At 34.4% G+C, this 23,441-nt stretch overlaps 1 protein-coding gene across 7 annotated transcripts; it reads left to right on the plus strand.

Annotated features, from left to right (window-relative positions):
• The first annotated feature begins 1,310 nt into the window (after positions 1-1,310).
• Positions 1,311-11,450, plus strand: LOC114315693 (protein argonaute 10). 7 transcript variants are annotated; one of them, XM_028262313.2, is made up of 22 exons: positions 1,311-1,844; positions 3,022-3,674; positions 3,971-4,179; positions 4,783-4,932; positions 5,037-5,170; positions 5,285-5,394; positions 5,483-5,589; positions 5,707-5,845; positions 5,942-6,058; positions 6,547-6,654; positions 6,732-6,803; positions 7,044-7,166; positions 7,258-7,417; positions 7,517-7,638; positions 7,905-8,042; positions 8,142-8,284; positions 8,371-8,433; positions 9,618-9,681; positions 9,774-9,909; positions 10,012-10,085; positions 10,606-10,732; positions 11,120-11,450. In XM_028262313.2, the coding sequence occupies exons 2-22, from the start codon at positions 3,195-3,197 to the stop codon at positions 11,302-11,304; spliced, it is 2,961 nt and encodes a 986-aa protein (XP_028118114.2). In that variant the 5' UTR covers positions 1,311-1,844; positions 3,022-3,194; the 3' UTR covers positions 11,305-11,450. The 7 variants fall into 7 exon arrangements, with proteins under 7 accessions (XP_028118114.2, XP_028118117.2, XP_028118113.2 ...); XM_028262316.2 differs by having other exon boundaries at positions 1,329-1,462; XM_028262312.2 differs by having other exon boundaries at positions 1,342-1,914.
• The last annotated feature ends 11,991 nt before the right edge of the window (positions 11,451-23,441 follow it).

Below are 23,441 nucleotides of genomic sequence, written 5' to 3' on the forward strand. Positions count from 1 at the left end.
AAATTGTGACCTTCTAATACTGTTATTAAAAAAAATAACATTTAAAAAAATATCGTTAAATAAACGAAAGTTAAATTTCACTTTTCTTATAGTGATATTGATCATTATCTTAGTGGGACCTGTGTAATTCTTAGTTCAGGATGTCATGATACGCACCATCACCACCCTCTGATCCTGTCCATTACCAACCCCATAGTCCAAGATCCAATAAGGATAACATCAGCTACTTCACACCCCACCAAACCTCTGTCCTGTCCTTTCTATCATTTTTGTTTATTTTGGACCCATACTGTCCCATAAAAATATATACTCCGTAATATAATACCTCAAATCATTAAACAGTATCAATTGTTGTGGGCTGATCTTGACAAGAAAAAGAAAAAAATAATGAAGAAATTATAATTAAGTGTATATTAAAAAAAATTACACATCAATAATAAATTTTATAAATATTAATATTTTTATTTTTATTTTTTTTATGTATTTATAAATATTTTTTTCAAAAGATTATTGAATTGTAATTCTTCTAAAAATAAAAGTGTACGACAAAATATAAAATTTTATTTAAACTGGTGAAGTCATAGGACTTGTTAAATATAATATTAATAGAAAAATAAAATTAATTGAATATTAATAATTATATAATTAAATTAAATTCTCTTTCATTAAAATAAAATAATAAATGTGTCGTGTCATGTGATTAATGTAATTTTTTTATAAAAATAAAATACTCCACAAATTTTAAATATTAAACAATTTAAATTATCAATATAAACTCACATATGTTCAATAATGAGGGAAATAAACGTGTAGACTTGCTTCTATTCTTAACTGTATTTCTTTTCAAATTTTTAGAGACGCAAAGGGTACTTTTTACCCTAAAAATATAACTACTTAACCCTTTTTTTATTTAATTTCGATCTTCATTATTAAAAAAAAAAACTTTCCGTATTTAAGTGGACCCATAAAAGAGTAGAGCACAGTCACACCTTCTTCATGTTGACCAAAGCAAATCCCACTGAACAAATTGGTAGTCCGCGTCGCAGGTGATCACCATCAAACCAGTCCAAAAAGCAGAGCGCACACACAATGTGGTAGACCCAAAAAAAAAGGTGGACCCGGTTCACAATGGGTTTGACTCGACCGTTACAACTCAACCCAAGCAGAATATGGGAGAGTACATGAATTAGCAATGATTCATGCACATAAATTTTTCGTTTCAATTTTGCTGAATAGCAAGAGTTTAATTTCTGATTGGTAAGAGTCTTGTTCGGATGGGATTTTATATGGATAAATCATTAATAATAAATGAATATATTTTGAAACATGCATATAGAGACTAGAGAGACGCACAATTGTATATCTAGAGAGAGAAATTGGAGAGAGAGAGAGAGAGGGTGAGCACATATTGAGAAGTCTGCAGGGTAGAGAGGACTGCAAGTTCGAATTATTCTTCTTCTGTGTATGCTTTGCTTTTTAATCCTCACTGCTTTCTTTTGGACTATAGCCTAGCCCCCTCTTTCTCTTTCTCTTTTCTCTCTCTCTATTAGCCACTGTTTTATATAGCTATATATATCGATTCAGTCCAGAACCCAAACCGAAGAGAGAGCTGAGGAGAGAGAGGACAGACCAATTTTAAACAAAAGCAAAGAGGGCAGGCCTTTTACACGTGATAAAGAATACACTAAAAGCACTTGCATGCGTGTATAAGATTCATCATCATCATCATCATCATCATCATCTCTCTCTCTCTTTATGCAATCTGTGTGAATCTCTCGCCCCACGAAAACCCATCTTTTTATCCCCATTTTCTAACGCTTCACGTTCTTTGCCAGTCCCATCTTGTGAGTTCCTGAGTCCTTAAAGCTTCTCTCTTTCCCTCTCTCTGTTTCAGTTCAATGGTCACTGAGTTGGGTTAGTATTGAAGTTCGAATTTTTTCATGGCGAATATTCATTTCTCATGTCATTTTCTATGATGCAGTGGAAATTGGGTATCTTTGGATTGTGATTTTACTTTGGTTTTCATTGTTTATTTATTTATATATACGTTGTTTTTGTAGGTAATTACTCTAGTTGGGCTAGCTTTTGTTTTTTTCTAGGCGTTTTATTCTCTTCTTCAGCAGTCATATGTGACTTTCACATTTTTATCTATACATGTTTGTACATGTGTATGTTGAGTCTCTATTAACTTGGATTTATTCCTCTATTTTTGTGATTTTCTGTAGAAGTTCGGTTTTGGATAGGGGACAAAGCGGAGGTATGGTTTTGTCTTCTGGATATTCCACTATTTGATTATGATATGTATCTATAGATTCACACACACACACTCATATATATATATATACACACAAACACACACAGATTATTTGTGTTTCTAGGTTTTTGTCTACATGATTCATGGTCATTGGGTTTCGAAATTCGAACAGAAGCATCGAAGAGCGTTTGGGTTTTGGGCAATGGAGAGTTTTGTCTCTACATATATGTTCTCGTCTCAGTCCCCAGCTGATTTTTTCTAGAAATTTTGTTTGGGTTTTTTCTGATTTGAAACTTTGATTTGGTGGGTATTTGAGATTTGCGGCAAAAATTTAACAAGATATCAAGCACACACTTGTTTATCTACATGTATGTGTAAAATCATATATATATTTGGTTTGCTACAATCTTTGCCTTCTCTATTCATGGTTCTTCTTCTTCTTCTTCTTCTTCTTCTTTCCTTCTGCATTAACTGCAACTCTTGTTTTTGGGTGTCGAATTTTAAGTTTTTTGTTTTTTTATTATTAGTTTCTGGTTGAGTGTATTTTTGGTTGAGTTGTTGAATAAAATGCGAGAGGCTTGGTTTTCTATTCTGGAAAGAGAATGTTATATGGTTGTGGTCTGCAATAAAGACTGGGTTTTAATGTGTACCCTCTTTACTTTGCGTGTGAAACTTTGTTTTGGTGCATTATATGAATTGTTTTCCGTATATGCAATCTTTTATTGTTGGTCATCTTGCTGACATGTGTTCCTCTTCTCCGTTTCTAGGTATTTTCAGTACACAACGCAGTCTTGAATAATCTGTGAGGGGTAAATGAGTGAAGGACAAGAGAAGAAGACAGTGTTTGTGTCTGTCATTTGGTGAGAGACGGAGACATATCCTTGGACAAGTCTTTGGGCTTTGTTTGAATAGCAGTTCCAGATAGCAAACCCTTGTCATCATGCCTATGAGGCAGATGAAAGAGAGCTCAGAACAACACCTTGTGATTAAACCCCAATTGCAGAACACCATGAATCAAGCTCAGAAACCCCCTAAAACTGCTCAAAATGGGAAAGGACCACCAACCCAAGAGCCCCAAAACACCAAAACATATAACCAGACCTCACCTCCATCGAAGAACAGAGGGAGGAGGAGGGGGAGAGGTGGCCGGAAGTCCGATCAAGGCGAGGTTTTTATGCGGCCGAGCTCGAGGCCGTGCACCGGGGTCCACAAGCCGGCCAGAGCCGGTGAAACAGACATACCAAACGGGTCTATTGTGAATGGGGCCAATTTGTGTGAAGTGGAGATGGGTTTTCCTTCTTCAAGCAAGTCTTTGAGTTTTGCCCCTAGGCCTGGTTATGGGCAGCTTGGGACAAAATGTGTTGTCAAGGCTAACCATTTCTTTGCAGAGTTACCAGACAAGGACTTGAACCAGTATGATGTAAGTGATGATGGGTTTTACATTAAACATTTGTGTTAAATAATACATTGCAGCAAAATTATTAATTTATTTCTGCCTTTCTCACTGTGACATAACAATTGGGTTGGGGCCCTTTAGCTGACATTCAGTATGTTTATGGTGTGTTGTTTTCTTCTTATACTTTCTGTCACTTGCAGATAAAATTTAACAGGGAAGGCTTTATGTTTGTCCTTCGCTTAATAGCATTTATGAGTTTTTGTTTTTTAAAAATCGTTCTTATTGCTGTGTCATGTGTGTGTGTATTATATTGCTTGCAGGTTACTATCACTCCTGAAGTGGCATCAAGAAATGTGAACAGAGCTATCATGGCAGAGCTGGTGAAACTATACAAAGAATCTGACTTGGGGAAGAGATTGCCAGCATATGATGGCAGAAAGAGTCTATACACAGCTGGTGAACTTCCTTTTGCATGGAAGGAATTCAACATTAAACTTGTGGATGAAGAGGATGGAATCAATGGTCCCAAGTAAGAATTTATTGCTTTTTTGGCAGTGTTGTTTTATATGTAATTTGTGCCTTTCAGTTTTTTTGTACACTTGTTGGGAGTTCTTATCGTAACAAATTGTTGTGGGTGTCTCTCAAATTCTGCTTGATTATGCTTGTTACCCATTAGCGGCCTGCATGTCCAGACAAATCTGACGTGATATTCTATTTGGGTCTATTTTGACCCGGTTTACTACTTTTAGATCTTTATATATTGTGTTATATTGGGTTTTTAAGGTTGTGATGATTTAGAGCTTATGTAATAAAGGGTTCTTAAGAGAGAGAGCTGGCTCAGTGTAATCTCTATATTCGTAGTGAAATTTTTTTACCATTACCCCAGCGTTGTAGGTTTATAGCCAAACAACATAAATTATTGTCCGTTTGCGTGTTTGTTCTGTTTTTCTTTTCTCATCTTCGCTTTTTGCATTACCCAAATTATGTGGAAAATACCAACTAAAGGCCACACAGGTGGGGGAATTAAAAAAAGAGACTTAATAATTTGTAGTATCTGTGGTATTTTTTATTGGTTCTATTTTTTGTGGTATTATGGAACTGGTATTAACTGAATATTTATTCAATTTTTCAGAAGAGAGAGGGTGTACAAAGTGGTGATCAAGTTTGTTGCACGGGCCAACCTGCATCATTTGGGCCAATTTCTTGCTGGTAAGCGTGCAGATGCTCCACAAGAAGCTCTTCAAATTCTCGACATTGTGTTGAGGGAGCTCTCGTCAAAGAGGTATGATTTCTTGAAGTGCTTGAGATCATGTTGACCTCCATTGGTTCCGTTTAATGAGTTCAGCGCAAACTGATATCTTATTTGTCTCATAATGCACTTCAAAGGTATTGCCCTGTTGGGAGATCGTTCTTTTCACCAGATATTCGGAAACCACAACGGCTTGGTGATGGTTTGGAATCATGGTGTGGATTCTATCAGAGTATTAGGCCTACACAAATGGGCTTGTCTCTTAATATTGGTACATAGACAATATTAGCTTGATCTTTCATATGTAATTGTTTGTTGTCAATGTAATGATTGTCATCATCGATGTAATTTTTGAGGGATCTACGTTCTATTGCTCATCATACAGATATGGCTTCCGCTGCCTTTATTGAGGCTCTCCCTATAATAGAATTTGTTGCCCAGCTTCTAGGAAAAGATGTGATATCAAGGACATTGTCTGACTCTGACCGTGTAAAGGTACTTGTCTTTGTTTTGCTGACATGTGCAGCATGTATTTACCTCTTAATTTATTTAATTTGGAAATTTACCTTGAAATATGAACCAGATCAAGAAGGCCCTTAGAGGAGTGAAAGTTGAAGTAACACATAGGGGTAATGTACGAAGAAAGTACCGCGTTTCAGGGTTGACATCTCAACCAACAAGAGAACTAGTGTAAGATATTAAACGTTCAACTTGGATCAAACTACTTCTCAGCACTTTTGTTTCTTCTCTAAGGATTCTTGATAAACGTCTGACACGTGTTATAACATTCATGGTAATTTTGTTCAGGTTTCCTGTTGATGACAACTCGACCATGAAGTCCGTTGTTGAATACTTTCAAGAAATGTATGGCTTCACAATTCAGCATACACATCTTCCTTGCCTTCAAGTAGGAAACCAGAAGAAGGCTAACTATCTACCCATGGAGGTGAATGATCACAACATGTTGTGCTGTCCTACATATTGATTCAGTTACTTTCTCCTTTTAAATTATTGTGCGGTACTCAAATTATTCGTTCGCCAGGCCTGCAAGATTGTTGGGGGGCAGAGATATACTAAAAGGTTGAATGAGAAGCAAATTACTGCTCTTCTAAAAGTTACATGCCAACGACCAAGGGATCGAGAAAATGACATTTTGCAGGTACTTGTGGTGTATGATCCTCATTACCTTTCACCTTTTCTTCCCCCCTCGGGCCCTTGGTGTCTGAGAAAGATTAACTGAATTGAATTTTTATGCTCTATTTGATTGTTGAAACTTGAAACATTAAGAAGAAATTATTCACTATTCAATTATAAAATGGTTTTGTGTATCTATAATTTGGTTTCTCTATTATCTTGCCAACCATGTGAACTTTTTATAACGTATTCAGTCTTATAAACTATGTAGAGAGGGAGTTGGTTGTTTTATAGGCATCTGAACTCACTCAAATATTCGAGTCAAAAATTCTGTTGGAAAATTTATTATTATCTACATTCTGGACTAAATCCATGATTCTGGTTACTAGTATCTAGGAGAGAGTTATAAATTTTGTAAAACAGTTTAGTTATATAAATATCAAAATGTTGAATATAGTTTGCTGAGCTTGAGCCTTGACCAAATGATTTTATCCTCTATGCTCTGACAAACAGACAGTTCAACACAATGCCTATGATCAAGACCCATATGCAAAGGAGTTTGGAATCAAAATCAGTGAAAAACTAGCTTCTGTGGAGGCACGAGTACTCCCTGCTCCTTGGGTAAGACCATCGTTCTTTCTTCATGAAATTCTAAACTGGATTTGGGTGTTTATTAATAGCACCACCTTCATCTGCAGCTGAAATATCATGAAACTGGGAAGGAAAAGGATTGTTTGCCACAAGTTGGTCAATGGAATATGATGAACAAGGTATTTATTTTTTCTTTTTCTTTTTAGTGTCGCCATGAGAAACAAGTATGAGAGAATGGAGAAAGTACATTTATTGTTCTGTATCCTTTAAAATCAACAGAAATATCCCAACCAGGAATGTTTCTTCAATTTTAGTTTTCCTATAGTTCATTCCAAAACTTGTTTTGCGCAGTCTATGTAACAACATTGATTCAATTCACATCCGTGCCTGTAACTAATCTTCTGTCTCATAAATTACAGAAAATGATTAACGGGATGACTGTTAGCCGGTGGGCATGCATCAACTTCTCTCGGAGTGTGCAAGAGAGCGTTGCTCGTGGATTTTGTAATGAACTGGCTCAAATGTGTCAAGTGTCTGGCATGGTACTTACTACTTATCTGTTCCATGTTTTTTTAGATAAAAAAGCTCGTGGTTTTGCTCCGGAGCTGAGTTGTAATCTGCTGCTATTTTTAGGAATTTAATCCAGAACCTGTGATTCCAATCTACACAGCCAAGCCCGAGCAAGTAGAGAAAGCTTTGAAGCATGTTTATCATGTATGCATGAACAAACTGAAAGGAAAAGAATTAGAGCTTCTATTAGCTATTTTGCCCGACAACAATGGTTCCCTATATGGTGTGTTATCGGTGAATTTGAGTTGCTTGAATTGATATGCAATTTAAGATTTTAATCGTGAATTGACATTTCAAGCTGTACCTGATCCTGCATTTTCAGGAGATATAAAGCGAATATGTGAAACTGATCTTGGTTTAATTTCACAATGCTGTCTGACGAAGCATGTCTTTAAGATTACCAAGCAATACCTGGCTAATGTGTCCTTGAAGATCAATGTTAAGGTGTGATTAATCTTCATGATTGTGCAAAGAGACATTTACAAAAATTTCCTTAAATTATTCATTTGTTTGATGTTAGCCGTAGGGGCTCTCCATTCTGTCTTTCTTTCCTCATTTACTTCCTAATCAACTTTATCTACAGGATTTGAATTCTCCTATCATTGAATTTTCCATCATTCTCATCATATTTGTCTGGCTTGTTTTTAATTTCATATTACGACAACACCTAATAATTACGGACTTGTGATCTGTTTCTGTTATTGGTGCAGATGGGTGGTCGAAACACTGTTCTTTTGGATGCCATCAGCTGTAGAATTCCATTAGTTAGTGACATACCAACTATAATATTTGGAGCAGATGTAACCCACCCTGAGAATGGAGAAGACTCTAGCCCCTCAATAGCTGCTGTACAGTTCCTTAACTGAAAACATGCTTTGTGGAACATTCTTTTTCTACAAATGATTATTGACGACCTTGATGGCTGATAGATTTTGTGGTGACTGTAGGTAGTAGCTTCTCAGGATTGGCCTGAAGTCACAAAATATGCTGGATTGGTTTGTGCTCAAGCTCATAGACAGGAACTCATACAAGACTTGTACAAAACTTGGCACGATCCTGTTCGTGGCACAGTTAGTGGTGGAATGATCCGGTATAGTATGCTTTCTTTGCCACTGTGGACTCTCTTCATAGATTTTTTTTTTGTATTTTTTTTACATTTCATTTCTGTTTGTGTAGGGATCTTCTGGTTGCCTTCCGCAAGGCAACAGGGCAAAAGCCACTGAGAATTATATTTTACAGGTCAATTTGCTTATTTTCCTCTTCTTCTTTTTTTTTTTCCTTCTCTCATGGCTGCTTTATAAATTTAAACCGCATAGCGACACTTGAACCTTTAAATTTTCATTTCCACTACCACCATTGTCTCTTTGATGGGAATTTTACTCGCATATTCTCTGAACACTTTTGATTGTAACAGACCATCATCAGTATCATGGTAGATGCTCATTGCAATATGACCAACTCTTCCATTCAACTGTAGACATTGTCTCTGTTCCAGGTGCCATAACATCATCAATTCAATATTGTGTCGTCATTGATGCTATCACCACTACTACCTTTGCCTCTTTGGCACCATTGCAATTTGCTCAATGGCCATTGAAACCATCTTTCCTTTTTATTCGTATTGCAAAATTTTGATTACCTTGTGTCTTAGCCTGATGCAGTTGAATTGTTGTTGAAGTTAACACTTGGCTAAGTAAAAGATAAAGTAACAACTCCTAGAGCCAGAGTTTTGAAAACTTAAGTTGTTAGGAAATTATGTGAAAGCTGTCTCAAGTGTTTAGTCACCAATTCTGCCAAAAGATTAAGTTGTTAGGAAATGAGCCCAACAATTTATATATAGCTATTCTACACCCTTCCTCATGTTGCATGTAGGGATGCAAACATTCATACATGGAGAGAAGAAAGAATGCATACGAGAAAAAGATGAACCTAGAAGGAACGGGGTGGGTTGGTTTGAGGGGAAGAGAAGTGTGTGCATGTCTAAAAGGTAGTGTCCTCTTCTTTGGGGAAAAAAGAAAAAAAAAAAAGTGGAAATAAATCTCTCTTTAAAAATGATTGCACCCTTGACATTTTCTTTTTGGACAAGTTCTTGGACACTAAAAAGAGGTGGGCTCCCTTGCTACATAACTTTCAAAGATACTATTTTTGTCAAAGATTCTGACATGATTTTATTGAAGCAAAACATGGTCCACATGGACATGAATCAGTTTATTCATTTACATTGTTTGCATACCATGTGTCTACACAGACATGCATGTATTGTGCATTTTTATACACACCCACCCCCCATATATGTGGAACCAAAATTGTGTGCAATGGTAACACCATACTAAAGCCTAGTTGGGTCCAATTTATGTGCAAGTCTGCATCATAATTTTCTCCTTGATTTTAATTTGTATTTTTAATTGGAAAAATTTAAGCAGGGATGGTGTGAGTGAAGGGCAATTTTATCAAGTCCTGCTTTATGAGTTGGACGCAATTCGGAAGGTGAGTGTTGTTTTGTCTTATTTGGTATGCTATGAAAATTATGCGAAACAAACTAGAAATGACTGTGGTCCCGATCGATTACTTCTTTGTAGGCTTGTGCTTCTTTGGAACCAAACTATCAACCACCAGTGACTTTCATTGTGGTACAGAAACGGCATCATACTAGATTATTTGCAAACAATCATAGGGACCGCAGCAGCACCGATAAGAGCGGAAACATCTTACCTGGTAATTTTTTTCTGTCTTCAAAAACTGAACTGTCTCTTCATGCTTATGTGGAATATCTCTCTTTTGTAATATTCATCTGATTGTTTATGCATTTTTTCTCAGGCACTGTGGTTGATTCCAAGATCTGTCATCCAACGGAATTTGATTTCTATCTCTGCAGCCATGCTGGGATTCAGGTGAAAACTTAAACTTTTCTTTTATTACGTATGTGATTAGAAGATACTTATAAAATAAATGAACCTTGTTGCTCTTCTTAGAGGAAAATAATGAAAAACAACACTTTCAACTGGAATAAAAATGTACCGTTAACTCCGGAAGACTAGTGAACAAGCAAACAACTTTGTCCTGACCTTGAAAGATAATCTTTTTGAATTGTGATTATAAAGCTTATAATTTTGGGAGAATATCAAAAAAGTGGAAAGTAAAGGTTATAATTTTAAATGATGGATGTACAAGATTTATTTGCATAATCTAATGCATAAATCACTTGTACTTCCATCATTTTTCTACTCTCCACTTTTTTGATATTCCCCCTATAATTTTTGGTCCTAAAAGTAAAAGCCTCTCGAGGGGTGGCAAAGAGGAAAAAGAAAAGAGAACAGGGAATTGGCATTCCTGTAGTTCACTACAATGTGCTGTGATTTATTTAATTTTTTTTGGTAAAGAATGGATCTTATCTTGTTTATAATGTAACAGGGGACGAGTCGACCGGCGCATTACCATGTTCTATGGGATGAGAACAATTTTACAGCAGATGGAATTCAATCATTAACAAACAATCTTTGTTACACATATGCAAGGTGCACACGCTCCGTCTCAGTTGGTAAGTCACTGTTCCTTGTTACACGTGAACTGGCATTTGCATTTGCATTTGCATCTGGAGTCATTCACTTAAGCTTAAGGCTTAATCATTCCTGCAAACAAAAACCCTGAAGCACACACCCTGAAAGCACACAGTGAGAATGTGAAAGGAATGTATTTTTATTCCTGAACGGACTTGTCTTTTTGTGTAGCACTGCGAATTGACATCTCCAACTCATTGTTTAGCAAAATTTGACTAGATATACTCTTTCTTGAAATTAAAAGAGTCCCGTACCTGATTTGTTGTTGTGTTGTACTTAGTAAAATTCATGCCAATACTCGCAATCAAGAGTTTGTGCTATTTTCTCGTTGACTAAACAAAGTAATGAGAGTTTTGTCCTCTCTGCAGTTCCTCCAGCATACTATGCACATTTAGCCGCATTTCGAGCCAGATTCTATATGGAACCAGATATGCAGGAGAATGGGAGTGGTGGCGGTCAAGTTGGGAAGAGTACGCGTGCTAATGGGGATACTGGTGTCCGGCCATTGCCAGCCCTCAAGGAGAATGTAAAAAGAGTAATGTTTTACTGTTAGAAAAAAGAGAGGGTAGGCAGATCTGGTAATCTAGTGTTGGTAGCCTCTTTGTACATGTATGATATGATTCATGCAGTTGCAGCAAGGTTTACAGTTTAGATCAATGATTATAAAAGAGCAAGAGCAGTAGTTTCCTTTGCAACCCATATTATGTTTCAATTTTTAAATCCATACTCCTGAGATAAATTTTAACAAATCAAAAAAAATTAAAAAAAAAAAAAGATGTTTCAATTTATGAACTTTAAAAGGTTGTGAATATGATTGCTCCTTATTCACCAAGGCCTTGCAAAGTGTCGTTCAAAAACCGTACTGGGCTTTTTCATGGCTTGAAATTTAGTCCTGCCTGGAATCATCTGAATCCGATCCCATTATAGAACATTCTCAATTTAAACCCAATCTAATCTCTACAAATCTAATAACAGATCATCCAAATTCGAATTCTGTTTATCAGGGTATTTTATTCGAAAATTTGATCCATCAAATTAGTATATCTTATGGTAGGGGATTCTTTGTTTAGATCTCTCGTATCTCAATCGGATTTCTCATATCCCGATGCCCGTCTCCATCACATAATTAAGCCAGAGAGACTTGTTACCGCGTGGGATGGAGGCTGTGACGCATTTATGGTAGTGAATAATTTTCCAACAATGATTCATCCCACTAAAAACACCACCACTAAAAGCACTAATGCATTAAAAAAGTAAAAAAAAAAAAAAAAAATACAACTCCAAGACCAAAATATCACATCATTAATGGCGGGATCCACTGCCACCTAATTAGTAGGAGCACTAATTAGTGCTCCCAAGCATTTTTCATAATTTTCACTCCTACATTTTTAATGATGTGAGAATTTTTACAATTAAAAAGTCATTCTTGAATTTTTTTTACTTTTTAAGTTTTAAGTTCAACTTTAGCCACGTGATTTTGTATCATTCAATGGAAATGATTACTAATTTACAACATATGTGATATTTGAACACATGATTTATTATTATTATATATTCTGATAGCATACTAAATTATTGATAATCTTGTCTAAAACTAAAGTCAATAAAAAATGATAATTTTTTTTTTTTTTGGATCAAAGGAACCAATCAAATGAGAAATTTTTGTATGTCAATAAGGTATTACGTGACATTACATTTCACTAATCACAAATGGCCTACTATTGTTCCTCAAACACTCAACATAAATGTAGTGAATCCTGTTATCAAAATCAATCACAATAGTAGAAGGTACCACATGGCATGTACCCTATTCGCATACAAAAATTTCTCCAACCAAATCTATATATTATATAAGGAAAAAAGGGTTTAGAACCCACAAGTTTTGTGGGAGCTTTAATATCTCAATTCTTATTTTCTAATTTTTTTATTTTTTTTATAAAAAAAACTCAGCATTTATTGAATTTTTTCAAGTCTTTTTGACTTCTCCAATACACACACCCTTTTTAACTTTTCACATACCTATTACAACTTTTCTAACTTCTACTATATCTATTGGACCCTTTCAGCACTTCTTCACTTCCAACTTCTCCCTTGCAAACAGTGAGCAATACCTTTTTCCACGTATGCAAACTCTCAACTTCTCCCTTGCAAACTTTTCTAACTTCTACTATATCTATTGGACCCTTTCCGCACTTCTTCACTTCCAACTTCTCCCTTGCAAACAGTGAGCAATACCTTTTTCCACGTATGCAAACTCTCAACTTCTCCCTTGCAAACAGTGAGTAATAACCTTTCCCACCTGTGCAAACAATGAGCAATTTCTCCTTTTGTGTTATTTTTATTTACTGCTTTTTTTACAATTATTTTTTTAATTTTTTCTCCTTTTGTGATTTGTCAAAAAAAAAAAATTATAATTTGATTTTTTAATATGATTGAAGTCAGATAAAGATAAACACTCACAAAGAGAAAAATGTGATTATAGTTAGTTCAACGGTTTTTTTTTTTTAATGTGATTGTAATTAGTTCAATAGTTTTTTTTTTTTTAAATATGATTGTATTGTAATTAGTTTAATGTGGTTCTTTTTTTTCATTTATTTTTTTTATTATGGGAAAAAATGTGATGTGATTGTAGTTTATTCAATGGTTCTTTTTTTTAATGTGATTGTATTGTAATTAGTTTAATGGTTCTTTTTTTTCATTTTTTTATTATGGAAAAAATGTGATGTGATTGTAATTTGTTCAATTGTTCTTTTTTTTAATGTGATTGTATTGTAATTAGTTCAATGGTTCATTTTTTGTCATTTATTTTTTGTTATTATGAGAAAAATGTGATATGATTATAGTTTGGTTTTTTTTTATTATTGTTTTAATGGTTCTTCTTTACAATTATTTTTTTTATTATGAAAAAAAATATGATTGTAGTTAGATAGCATAAAAATATTTGTGATTTGTATGATTGATTTTTTAATATGATTAAAGTTAGATAAATATAAACACTCACAAAGAGAAAAATGTAATTGTAGTTAGTTTAATAATTTTTTTTTAATGTGATTGTATTGTAATTAGTTTAATGATTTTTTTACACTTCTTCACTTCCACATATACAAACTTTCAACTTCCCCCTTGCAAGCAGTGAGCAATAACCTTTCCCATGTATGCAAATAGTGAGCAATTTCTTGTTTTGTGTACTGTTTTAATGGTTCTTTTTATTTATTGTTTTAATGGTTATTTTTTACAATTATTCTTTTTATTATGAAAAAAATATTATTGTAGTTAGATAGCATAAAAATATTTCTAATTTGTATGATTGAAGTTATTTTCTTTTGTGATTTGTAAAAAAAAATAAATTATAATTTGATTTTTTAATATGATTGAAATTAGATAAACATAAACACTTACAAAGAGAAAAATATTATTATAGTTAGTTCAACGGTTCTTTTTTTTAATGTGATTGTAGTTAGTTCAATGATTCTTTTTTTTTAATGTGATTGTATTGTAATTAATTTAATGATTTTTTTTTTCATTTATTTTTTTTTATTATGGAAAAAAATGTGATGTAATTGTAATTTGTTCAATGATTTTTTTTTTTTTTAATGTGATTATATTGTAGTTAGTTCAATGGTTTTTTTTTTTTTAATGTGATTTTGTTGTAATTAGTTTAATGGTTCTTTTTTTTCATTTATTTATTTTATTATGGGAAAAATATGATATGATTGTAATTTGTTCAGTAGTTCTTTTTTTTAATGTGATTGTATTGTAGTTAGTTTAATGGTTCTTTTTTTCATTTATTTTTTTTATTATGGGAAAAATGTAATGTGATTGTAGTTTGTTCAACGGTTCTTTTTTTTAATGTGATTTAATCTTTTTATTTACTATTTTAATGGTTCTTCTTTACAATTATTTTTTTTTTATTATGAAAAAAATATGATTGTAGTAGATAGCATAAAAATAATTGTGCTTTTTAATTATGAATTGACTTAATTTGTGATTTTATTTTTAACTCACTGTGTTTTTTGGAAAAAAAGAAAAGAAAAGAAAAGAAAAAGAATTGTATTTATTAGGTTCATATAAAGTACCCATTATTGATGATGATTAGATTGTATTTTTAAAAAAAATATATTTGTAATGTAGTTAGATAGCATAAAAATAATTATGCTTTTTAACTATGAATTGACTTAATTTGTGATTTCATTTTTAACTCACTGGGTTTTTTGGAAAGAAAAAAAAAAGAATTTTATTCATTAGGTTCACATAAAGTACCCATTATTGATGATGATTAGATTGTATTTTGAAAAAAAAAATTTGTAATTGATTTTTTTAACTCACTGTGTTTTTTGAAAAATAAATTATTGTGTTTTTTAATTATCAATTGACTAAACTCACTGTGTTTTTATTATTATTATTATTATGAGCAAAAATGTGATTGTATTTTTAACTAACGATTAACTTAATTTGTGATTGGGTTTTAATTCATTGTATTTTTATAGTTAGTTCAATAGTTCACATAAAGTACCCATTATTGATGATAATTAGATTATATTTTGAAGCAAAATATTTGTAATTGATTTTTTTAACTCATTGTGTGTGTGTGTGTTTTTTTTTTAAATTGTTGTGTTTTTTAACTATCAATTGACTTAATATGTGATTTAATTTTTAACTCACTGTGTTTTTTGAAAAAAAGAAGAAGATTGTATTCATTAGGTTCAAATAAAGTACCCATTATTGATGATGATTAGATTATATTTTGAAAAAAAAAATGTAATTGATTTTTTTCTCACTGTGTTTTTTGAAGAAAAAAATTAATTGTGTTTTTTAACTGTCAATTGACTTAATTTGTGATTTGATTTTTAACTCACTACGTGTTTTTTTTTTTAAATAGATTGTATTCATTAGGTTCATAAAAAGTCTCCATTATTGATGATGATTAGATTATATTTTGAATATATATATATATATTTGTAATTGATCTTTTTAACTTACTGTGTTTTTTGAAAAATAAATTATTGTGTTTTTTAATTATCAATTGACTTAATTTGTGACAATATTTGTGTTTTTTGAAACAAAAATGGATTGTATTCATTACTATTGATGATGATTAGATTGTATTTTATTTTAATTCATTGTATTTTTTAACTACTGATTGTAGTTAGTTCAATAGTTCACATAAAGTATCTATTATTGATGATGATTAAATTGTATTTTGAAAAAAAAAGATTGTGTTCAGTTATATGTTGTTTTATCGCATGTTACCACACCATCTGCCTTGAAGTTATTGATTGTTAATAAGGTTGACCAACGCCAAATTACAAAAAAAAATGTTGTATATCGTGATGTCCTTGATGGCATTTGAAGATTGATATAAAAAGTCTTTTCAAAATTTCAGTGACTGCGTTTTTTTTATTCTTTAATTATACAATACTTACTATTCTAAATTTTAAATCTTATCCAAAATATTACATTTAGGCCCCATTTGGGAACAAGCTAATTTAATAATTTTTTGGCTATTTGGCTAAAATATGAGCTAAAAAAACTAGTATGTTTGGGATACCATTTTGGCTTTTTATAAAAAGATGTGCAAAAAGTAGAGAGAAAAGAGAATCTTTGACTTTTTGGTATGGGTTGTTGACTTTTTGACTTTTTTAGTAACTTTTTGGCTAAACTGGCTCTTCCCAAACGAGGCCTTAGTGTACAAAAAATTGGATGATCTAATCTTTTTTTTTTTTTTTTGTCCATTTTCATTTAATAAAAATAATTAAAAAACTTACCCTTACAAAATATGTTTGTATAATAATTCATTACTTATTTTTTTCTATTTTATTATAATGTAAACTTAACATTTTTTTATTAAAAATTCTTAATATTTTCATTTTCAAATTTCTTGAGTTCTATAGATACGTCGTACAAAAATTATAAATTCATATTTTGCTCATATGCATCTATATTGTTAATAGGTTACAGAATTATCAGATATTCCTATTTGCTGATTTACATCCATATGCAAGTAATTTGAGCGTTAAAGCTCAGTTAGTCGGGCTGTTATCTGTGACTAATCGTCTTGGGAGAAATATGACATCCAGAATTATTTTTGTTGATGGACAAGTATTTACAATTCTTATCCTGAGATAATTGTTAAATATTTTATTTTATATTATGTTAAAAATGTGTACTTATTACATTTTTTCAAAGGGTGATACCATGGATGGAACTGTATGCTCTGATAAATATGATTACATCAAAGAACATTTAATTGAAGGAAAAATATAGGATTTGTTTGTTTGAGTTTTGAAACTTTAGCTCCACTATAATGTTCTCACATGGTGTTTGTTTGCAGCTTTGAAAAATTAATTTCACGCTCACTTTTGAAAACTCGGTTGAATGCGGAAAAATTTGGACTAACTGATTATCTCACCGGACGTCTTACTGGATGTCCCACCGGTCGTCCGGCCAGTTGACCAGAACAGTGCAATTTTTTTATTTATTTTTTATTTTTCAATTGACACATGTTAATTTTTATATATTCAACAAAAAAATATTTTTTGAATTTTTTAAATTTTTTTATGAGCTTTAATAAAATTTTAAATTGTGTGTTTGGTTATGAGTTGTAAGTTTTTATATCAAATATTATATGTCACATCAAAAATTTCTCACTCAATTCAAAACTTATTCACCAAACAAATTTTTCACACTCAAATCATAATTCTAAAACTCACAAACTCAAAATACAACTTCTATTCTCAAATCATATTTAGAAAGCTCTACAAAACGCTACCATATTGTTTTAGAAGAGTTCATGTTACATTGGCTGATGAGAAATTCAAGTTGGTGCCATATTATTGTAAGATTTCTTTTACTAATGATACAACAATTGTGCACATACTTGACCGTGATAAATTTTTTTTTTTTTTTATTTTTTATCAGCAAAAAAAACTTTATTAATGATACCAAAACAACTATTACATCTTGGAAAACATCAATAAAGAGAGAAAACAAGAGCAAAAAGCATCATCACATACCTTCCTAATCCTAACTAAGTTGGCACCAAGAAGAATGCACAATCATCTGCTAGCTCAAGCCAAGAGGTTGGTGAGGAACCAACAAAAACACACACGCACTTGTCATGCTTAACACTCTAAGTCAACAGCAACTTCTACTTGATGTAAATTAAACACAGATTCATTCATTGTGAACCTAACCCAACTGAGTGAGTTTTTATCCAAGGGGCCACTCTAGCCATAATGAGCCCACAGAGATCTTCACAGATAAGATGCAGCCCAATTAACATAACTCAGACCAAAACATTGAGCTGGGGCAACTTCAGAGTATCTGCGTACACACCAACAAAACTCTATTGCCTAGAATACATCCTCTTCCCCTTTCCAAAATGAAGCCACAAATTTGAGTCCTACTTCCATACAAAACTGATTCAGCTTTAACTCCAATTCTTTGCAGCAGCAGCCACAAAACTATATTTGGACAAAGCAGCCTAGAATGGCATAGCAGACCAACAACAGCTACAACATTTCAGTTTGTCCTTTGCATTCAGTAATTCAGACCAGACTAGCATTCAGTATAACAACCAGAATGACATAGCAGACCAACAATAGATACAGCATTTCAAATTGCCCTCTGCAGCCCACTAAAACAGATACAACATCAGGCAGATCAAAGCTCCCATGTGACACACCATTCCACAAATAGCAGCAGGCAACAAAACATCAAAAGTCAACAATAGCAGCAGAAACTACTCATCAACAGCAGCAAACAGATCAAATTAAACAACTACCAAGGCTATAGACAGAGTTGCCTAGCAGCATAACCGCCAGTATGGCATAGCAGACCAACAACATATCCACAACAGAGCACAACAGCAGGCAGATCACAGGCCAACCCCTTATTCATAATGCAGAAACTTCACATTCCTAAAACAGAACAGATCACAGGCAGAGCACAGCATATCAGACCCAACATAACCCTCTGCAGCCCACTAAAACAGGTACATCATCAGGCAGATCAAACTCCCCTGTGGCACACCTTGTCACACCTTTCTCAATAGCTCTCCAACCAACACTAGCACCAGTAGCAGCCTAGGGATCCTGTAACACCAGACTTATTGAACACCATCACCCTACCACACTCTCTCATGAAGACCCAAAACACCTCCTAACTTGCTTAAAATTAAAGACAACATCATTAACTGAAAATGATGCACCACTAAAATGAGATCTCATCCAAATTGCCACTCTCACCTTGATACACTCACACAGATCTTGAAGATTGGGCTGTACTGAATTGAACACACAATCATTCCTATATCTCCACACAGACCACATTATTGCAGGTGGTAAAACCTTCCAAATCTAGTTTACTTTCTTCTTAAACGTCCAACCCATCCACCATAGTAGCAAATCTTCAATGGAACTGGGAATAGCCCACTGAAAACCCCCACCAAAAAGCAATATGAGACCAAATTCTCCAAACAAAGGGGCAATGCAGCATAATATGTTCAGTTGATTCACTTGACTCATGACAAAAAATGCACCTCAAAGCATCATCACTCACCAAAATGCCTAACCTGTGAAGCAGCCTTTTTGTTTTCAATCTACCTCTGCAAGCTAACCAAGAAAAGAATTTAGCTTTTGGAGGTGAGAAGTTATTCCATATCAATTCCACTGGTCTCTGAATGGGGCCATCATTAACTAAACCCCAAGCATAAACAAGATTAGCCTTGAACACACCTGACTGTATGGCTTCCAACACAAACAGTTAACAACGTCACTTCTTAAAACAGGGCCAGATCCCAAAAAATTTTGTAACCTAACCAACTCATCCTTTTCCCAAGCACGAAGTGATCTTTTGAAATTAAAAATCCACCCAGATTGATGAGATCTTCTAGCTACTTGCAAACTCAAGGAAGACTCTTTATCTACAACCAGGTGAAACAAACGAGGAAAAAGGCTTAATAAGTTTGTGGATCCCATCCAAGGATCCCTCCAGAAACTAATTCTACCTCCATTCCTACTTTAATCTCAACATTCTCCTTGTAAAACTGAAAGAGCCTAACATTCCTATGAGCTACTAGTAAAATGTCTTTCCATATCTTAGATGTTGTAACAGATTCAGCCAGAAAAGGATACCACCTTCCCCCTGTAGAGCCATATTTCTCACAAATTACCATCTTCCACAATGCATCCTCCTCTTGGCCATACCTCTACCACCACTTTCAAACTGTCATTTGCTAGCCTGATGTTTTTGATCCCCAGACCACCTTGTTTCACACTCTTAGAAATCTCCTTCCAACTAACTAAATGGATCTTCCGATGATATTCTGAATCGCCCCATAAAAACGAAGCTTAAATCCTATCAATCTCTTTAGCCACATAGTCCGGCATTTTAAAGAGAGACGTGTAATACACTGGTAAAGCAGACAGCATAGATTTTATGAGTGTAACTCTCCCAGCAAATGACAAAACTCTTCTCTTTTACCCAGATAACTTCTTCTTGAATTTCTCCACAACTGGTTTCTAAGTCAACCTCCTACTAGGACTGGCCTCCAATGGTAATCGTAGATATTTTAATCATAACTTCTAGCTTAGACAGTTCAACTTTGCAGCAAACTCATCAACCACCGCATCGGCCACCCCCACTCCACACACAACACTTTTTGAAAAATTAATCCTTAAACTTGAGATGACCTCAAAGCACCTAAGGATTCTTTTAATAGCCATAATTTCAAACCATTCAACCTCACAGAAAATCACTGTGTCATCAGCAAATCGCAAGTGAGAAACATTCAAACCATTTGCACCTACTGAAACACCTTTAAAAAGACCCATTTCCTTAGCTCTTGATATGAGTATGTTCAGTTCCTCAGCTACAACATTAAACAAATATGGGGATAATGGATCACCTTGCCTTAGACCTTTTTTAGGGCAGAACTCAGATGATGGTGACCCATTAACCAGAGCTGAGACTCTGGCAGAAGAGATCCAGCCTTTCATCCACTTGATCCAAGTAGATCCAACCAAAATTCTCCAGCATTTGATTGAGGTAGTTCCAGTTGACCGTGCCATAAGCTTTTTCAAAATCAAGCTTAAGGATTAATCCCTTTCTATTTGATTTCTTCCACTAATCTCCACAATCTCATTTGCTATAAGAACGTCGTCCATAATGTTCCTCCCACCTAGGAAGGCTGATTGAACTTTATCAATCACTGATGGCAAAACTAATTTAAACCTGTTAGCATGCACTTTTGACAACACTTTATAAATGGAACTAATGAGACTGATGGGTCTGAAATCTTTAATTGATTCAGGACAATCAGATTTGGGGATAAGGGTCACAAAAGAGCAGTTAATTCCATTGCCCAAAACACCATTATCATGAAACTCATTCATAAAATCCATAACGTCACCTTTCATGAACTTCCATCCCTTTTGAATACAAATCAAGTTAAACCCATCTGGACCTGGAGCTTTGTTTCCATCACATTCCTTGACCGCTGCCCAAACTTCTGCTTCTGAGAAATCTAACTCCAAACTTTGAAGTTGGTCTTGATCAATGCATCTAAATTCACACCCAAGTCTTGGTATCACTTTCCAATCTTTAGTGAACAAAGCTTTGAAATAAGCCCACATAGCCTATTTTAACTCTAAGGGCTCCTCATATAGAATATCATTGATCTTCATAGAATCAATGAGGTTCCTACTTTGCCTTCTGGATGCCAATATGTGAAAGTATCTGGTGTTTTATTCCCCTTTTAAGGCCCAATTTAATCTAGATTTTTGTAACCAAATCCACTCCAATCTTTTTCTACTCTGCTAAACTACATTTCCGACTTCAATTCTTCTTCTAGTTTCAACTTTTGTAAGTCCTCTCACTTCAGCAACTAAATCCCATGAATATAATTAAGTTTCTGCTGCTTTAAGATTGGAGACCACATGACCAAAAACCTCCACATTTCAAATCTTCAGAGCTTGTTTGAGTGATCTCAATTTGGCCATAATTCTAAAACCAGCCCAACCTCTACTTGTGAACTAACCCAAACCTTTTTGACTTCTTTGATAAAGCTAGGATGTAACACCCAAGCATTTAAAAATTTGAAAGGCTTAGGGCCCCAATCCCGCTCATCTTCCTTCAATAATATTCGACAATGGTCAAACAAAGTTCTAGGAAGGCCCCATAACTTAAATCTAAACCATTCAAGCCACTCCAGATTTAAAAGAAATCTATCAATTCTACTCCAGCAGACACCTAACTGTGAATTGCTCCAAGTGTATTTCCTTCCTAACATAGGTACATCCACCAATTCTAGTTTATTAGCAAAATCATTAAACTCTTGCATCCCCTTATCGCTTCTTACATAACCTTTCATTTCCCTTATACTTTTGATTTCATTGAAATCCTCCCCCCCCTCTCACACACCAGGGTTCTGGGAAAGACGCTTTTAGATTAGCAAGAACCACCCAAAGATGCCTTCTCCCACTACTATCATTAGGGGCATAGACATTGACAAGGACACAGTCAAGTTTGTGATATACCAAACCTGATAACAAAATGAAATTTTTGGAGCTGCAACAACCTTTAATCTGAAAGACCTCAGGTTTCCACAAGCACAACAAGCCCCCTGCACTCCCTTGTGCATCAATAGGGATGGCAATTTGAACTCGGCCTGATGGGGACCCAATCCCCCAACCCCGATTAGGATAGTTTTTTCCCGAAAAATACCCACATGGGGACAGGAATAGTATTCGAAATTAAATCCCCGATCAGTTTCGGGCTGAGGACAGTGATTAGTGTTCAAGCCCCGGCCCCAAATTTTTTTGAAGTAAAATTACCATTTTAACCTTATTTATATAGATATATAAACCACCCCTTTCACTCACACAACACTGTGCACCACACACACTCATCACTGCCTCTCATATCTCTCTCTCTCTCTCTCTCTCTCTCTCTCTCTCTCTCTCAAATCCTCCGCCAATTTCCCTCCTCTCCCTCCTCTCTCTCATTCTCCTCTGATTTCCCTCATCTCATTCCTCCACCGATTAAGCCACCACAACTCCACCGTCTCTTTTTCTTCTCCAACGGCGGTGAGGCCAAGCTTGTCGAATCACCGCCACCATCACCATTGTTTGCGACAGTCCGAAAATGACACCATCACCACTGTTTGAGCACTTTTCCTCTCTCTCTCTCTCGATCGATTTATTATATATATATATATTAGATTTGAGCATCAAATCTCTCTCTCTCTCTATGTTATTGATGATGATAATGATGATGATGATGAACAGATCTGTAAGATCTGAATTTTTTTTTTTAGCTCATTAGATCTGTTAATGATGATAAACAGATCTGTTAGATCTGAATTTTTTTTTATTTACATTTGAGCTCATCAGATCTGTTAATGGTGAACAGATTTGTATGATAATTATGAACATATCTCTCTCTACGTTGTTGTTGTTGATGATGAACAAATCTGTTGTATCTAATTTTTTTTTTTGGCTGGGGATTTTTCGGGCTCGGGGAAACCCGATCCCTGTTAGGGGACGGGAACCGGGACGGATATAGGTTCCCCGTTGGGGATCGGAGCTAGGGACGAGGGGATTTCAACCATCGGGGATCGGGGACGGAGAGGGTGATCCTCGGCCCTGCCCCGCCCAGTTGCCATTCCTATGCATCAACCCCTATATACCC

Source organism: Camellia sinensis, chromosome 6 (genome assembly GCF_055761805.1).
Source record: "Camellia sinensis isolate YWXY chromosome 6, ASM5576180v1, whole genome shotgun sequence".
Lineage (NCBI taxonomy): Eukaryota > Viridiplantae > Streptophyta > Magnoliopsida > Ericales > Theaceae > Camellia > Camellia sinensis.

What these genes read in the sequence shown, in the direction of transcription:
- LOC114315693 (XM_028262313.2), top strand. Translation starts at nt 3,195, where the DNA reads ATGCCTATGAGGCAGATGAAAGAGAGCTCAGAACAACACCTTGTGATT. An exon ending in GGGCTTGTCTCTTAATATTG is followed by an intron (nt 5,171 to 5,284) that starts GTACATAGACAA and finishes CTCATCATACAG; the next exon opens with ATATGGCTTCCGCTGCCTTT. An exon ending in CAACAATGGTTCCCTATATG is followed by an intron (nt 7,418 to 7,516) that starts GTGTGTTATCGG and finishes CTGCATTTTCAG; the next exon opens with GAGATATAAAGCGAATATGT.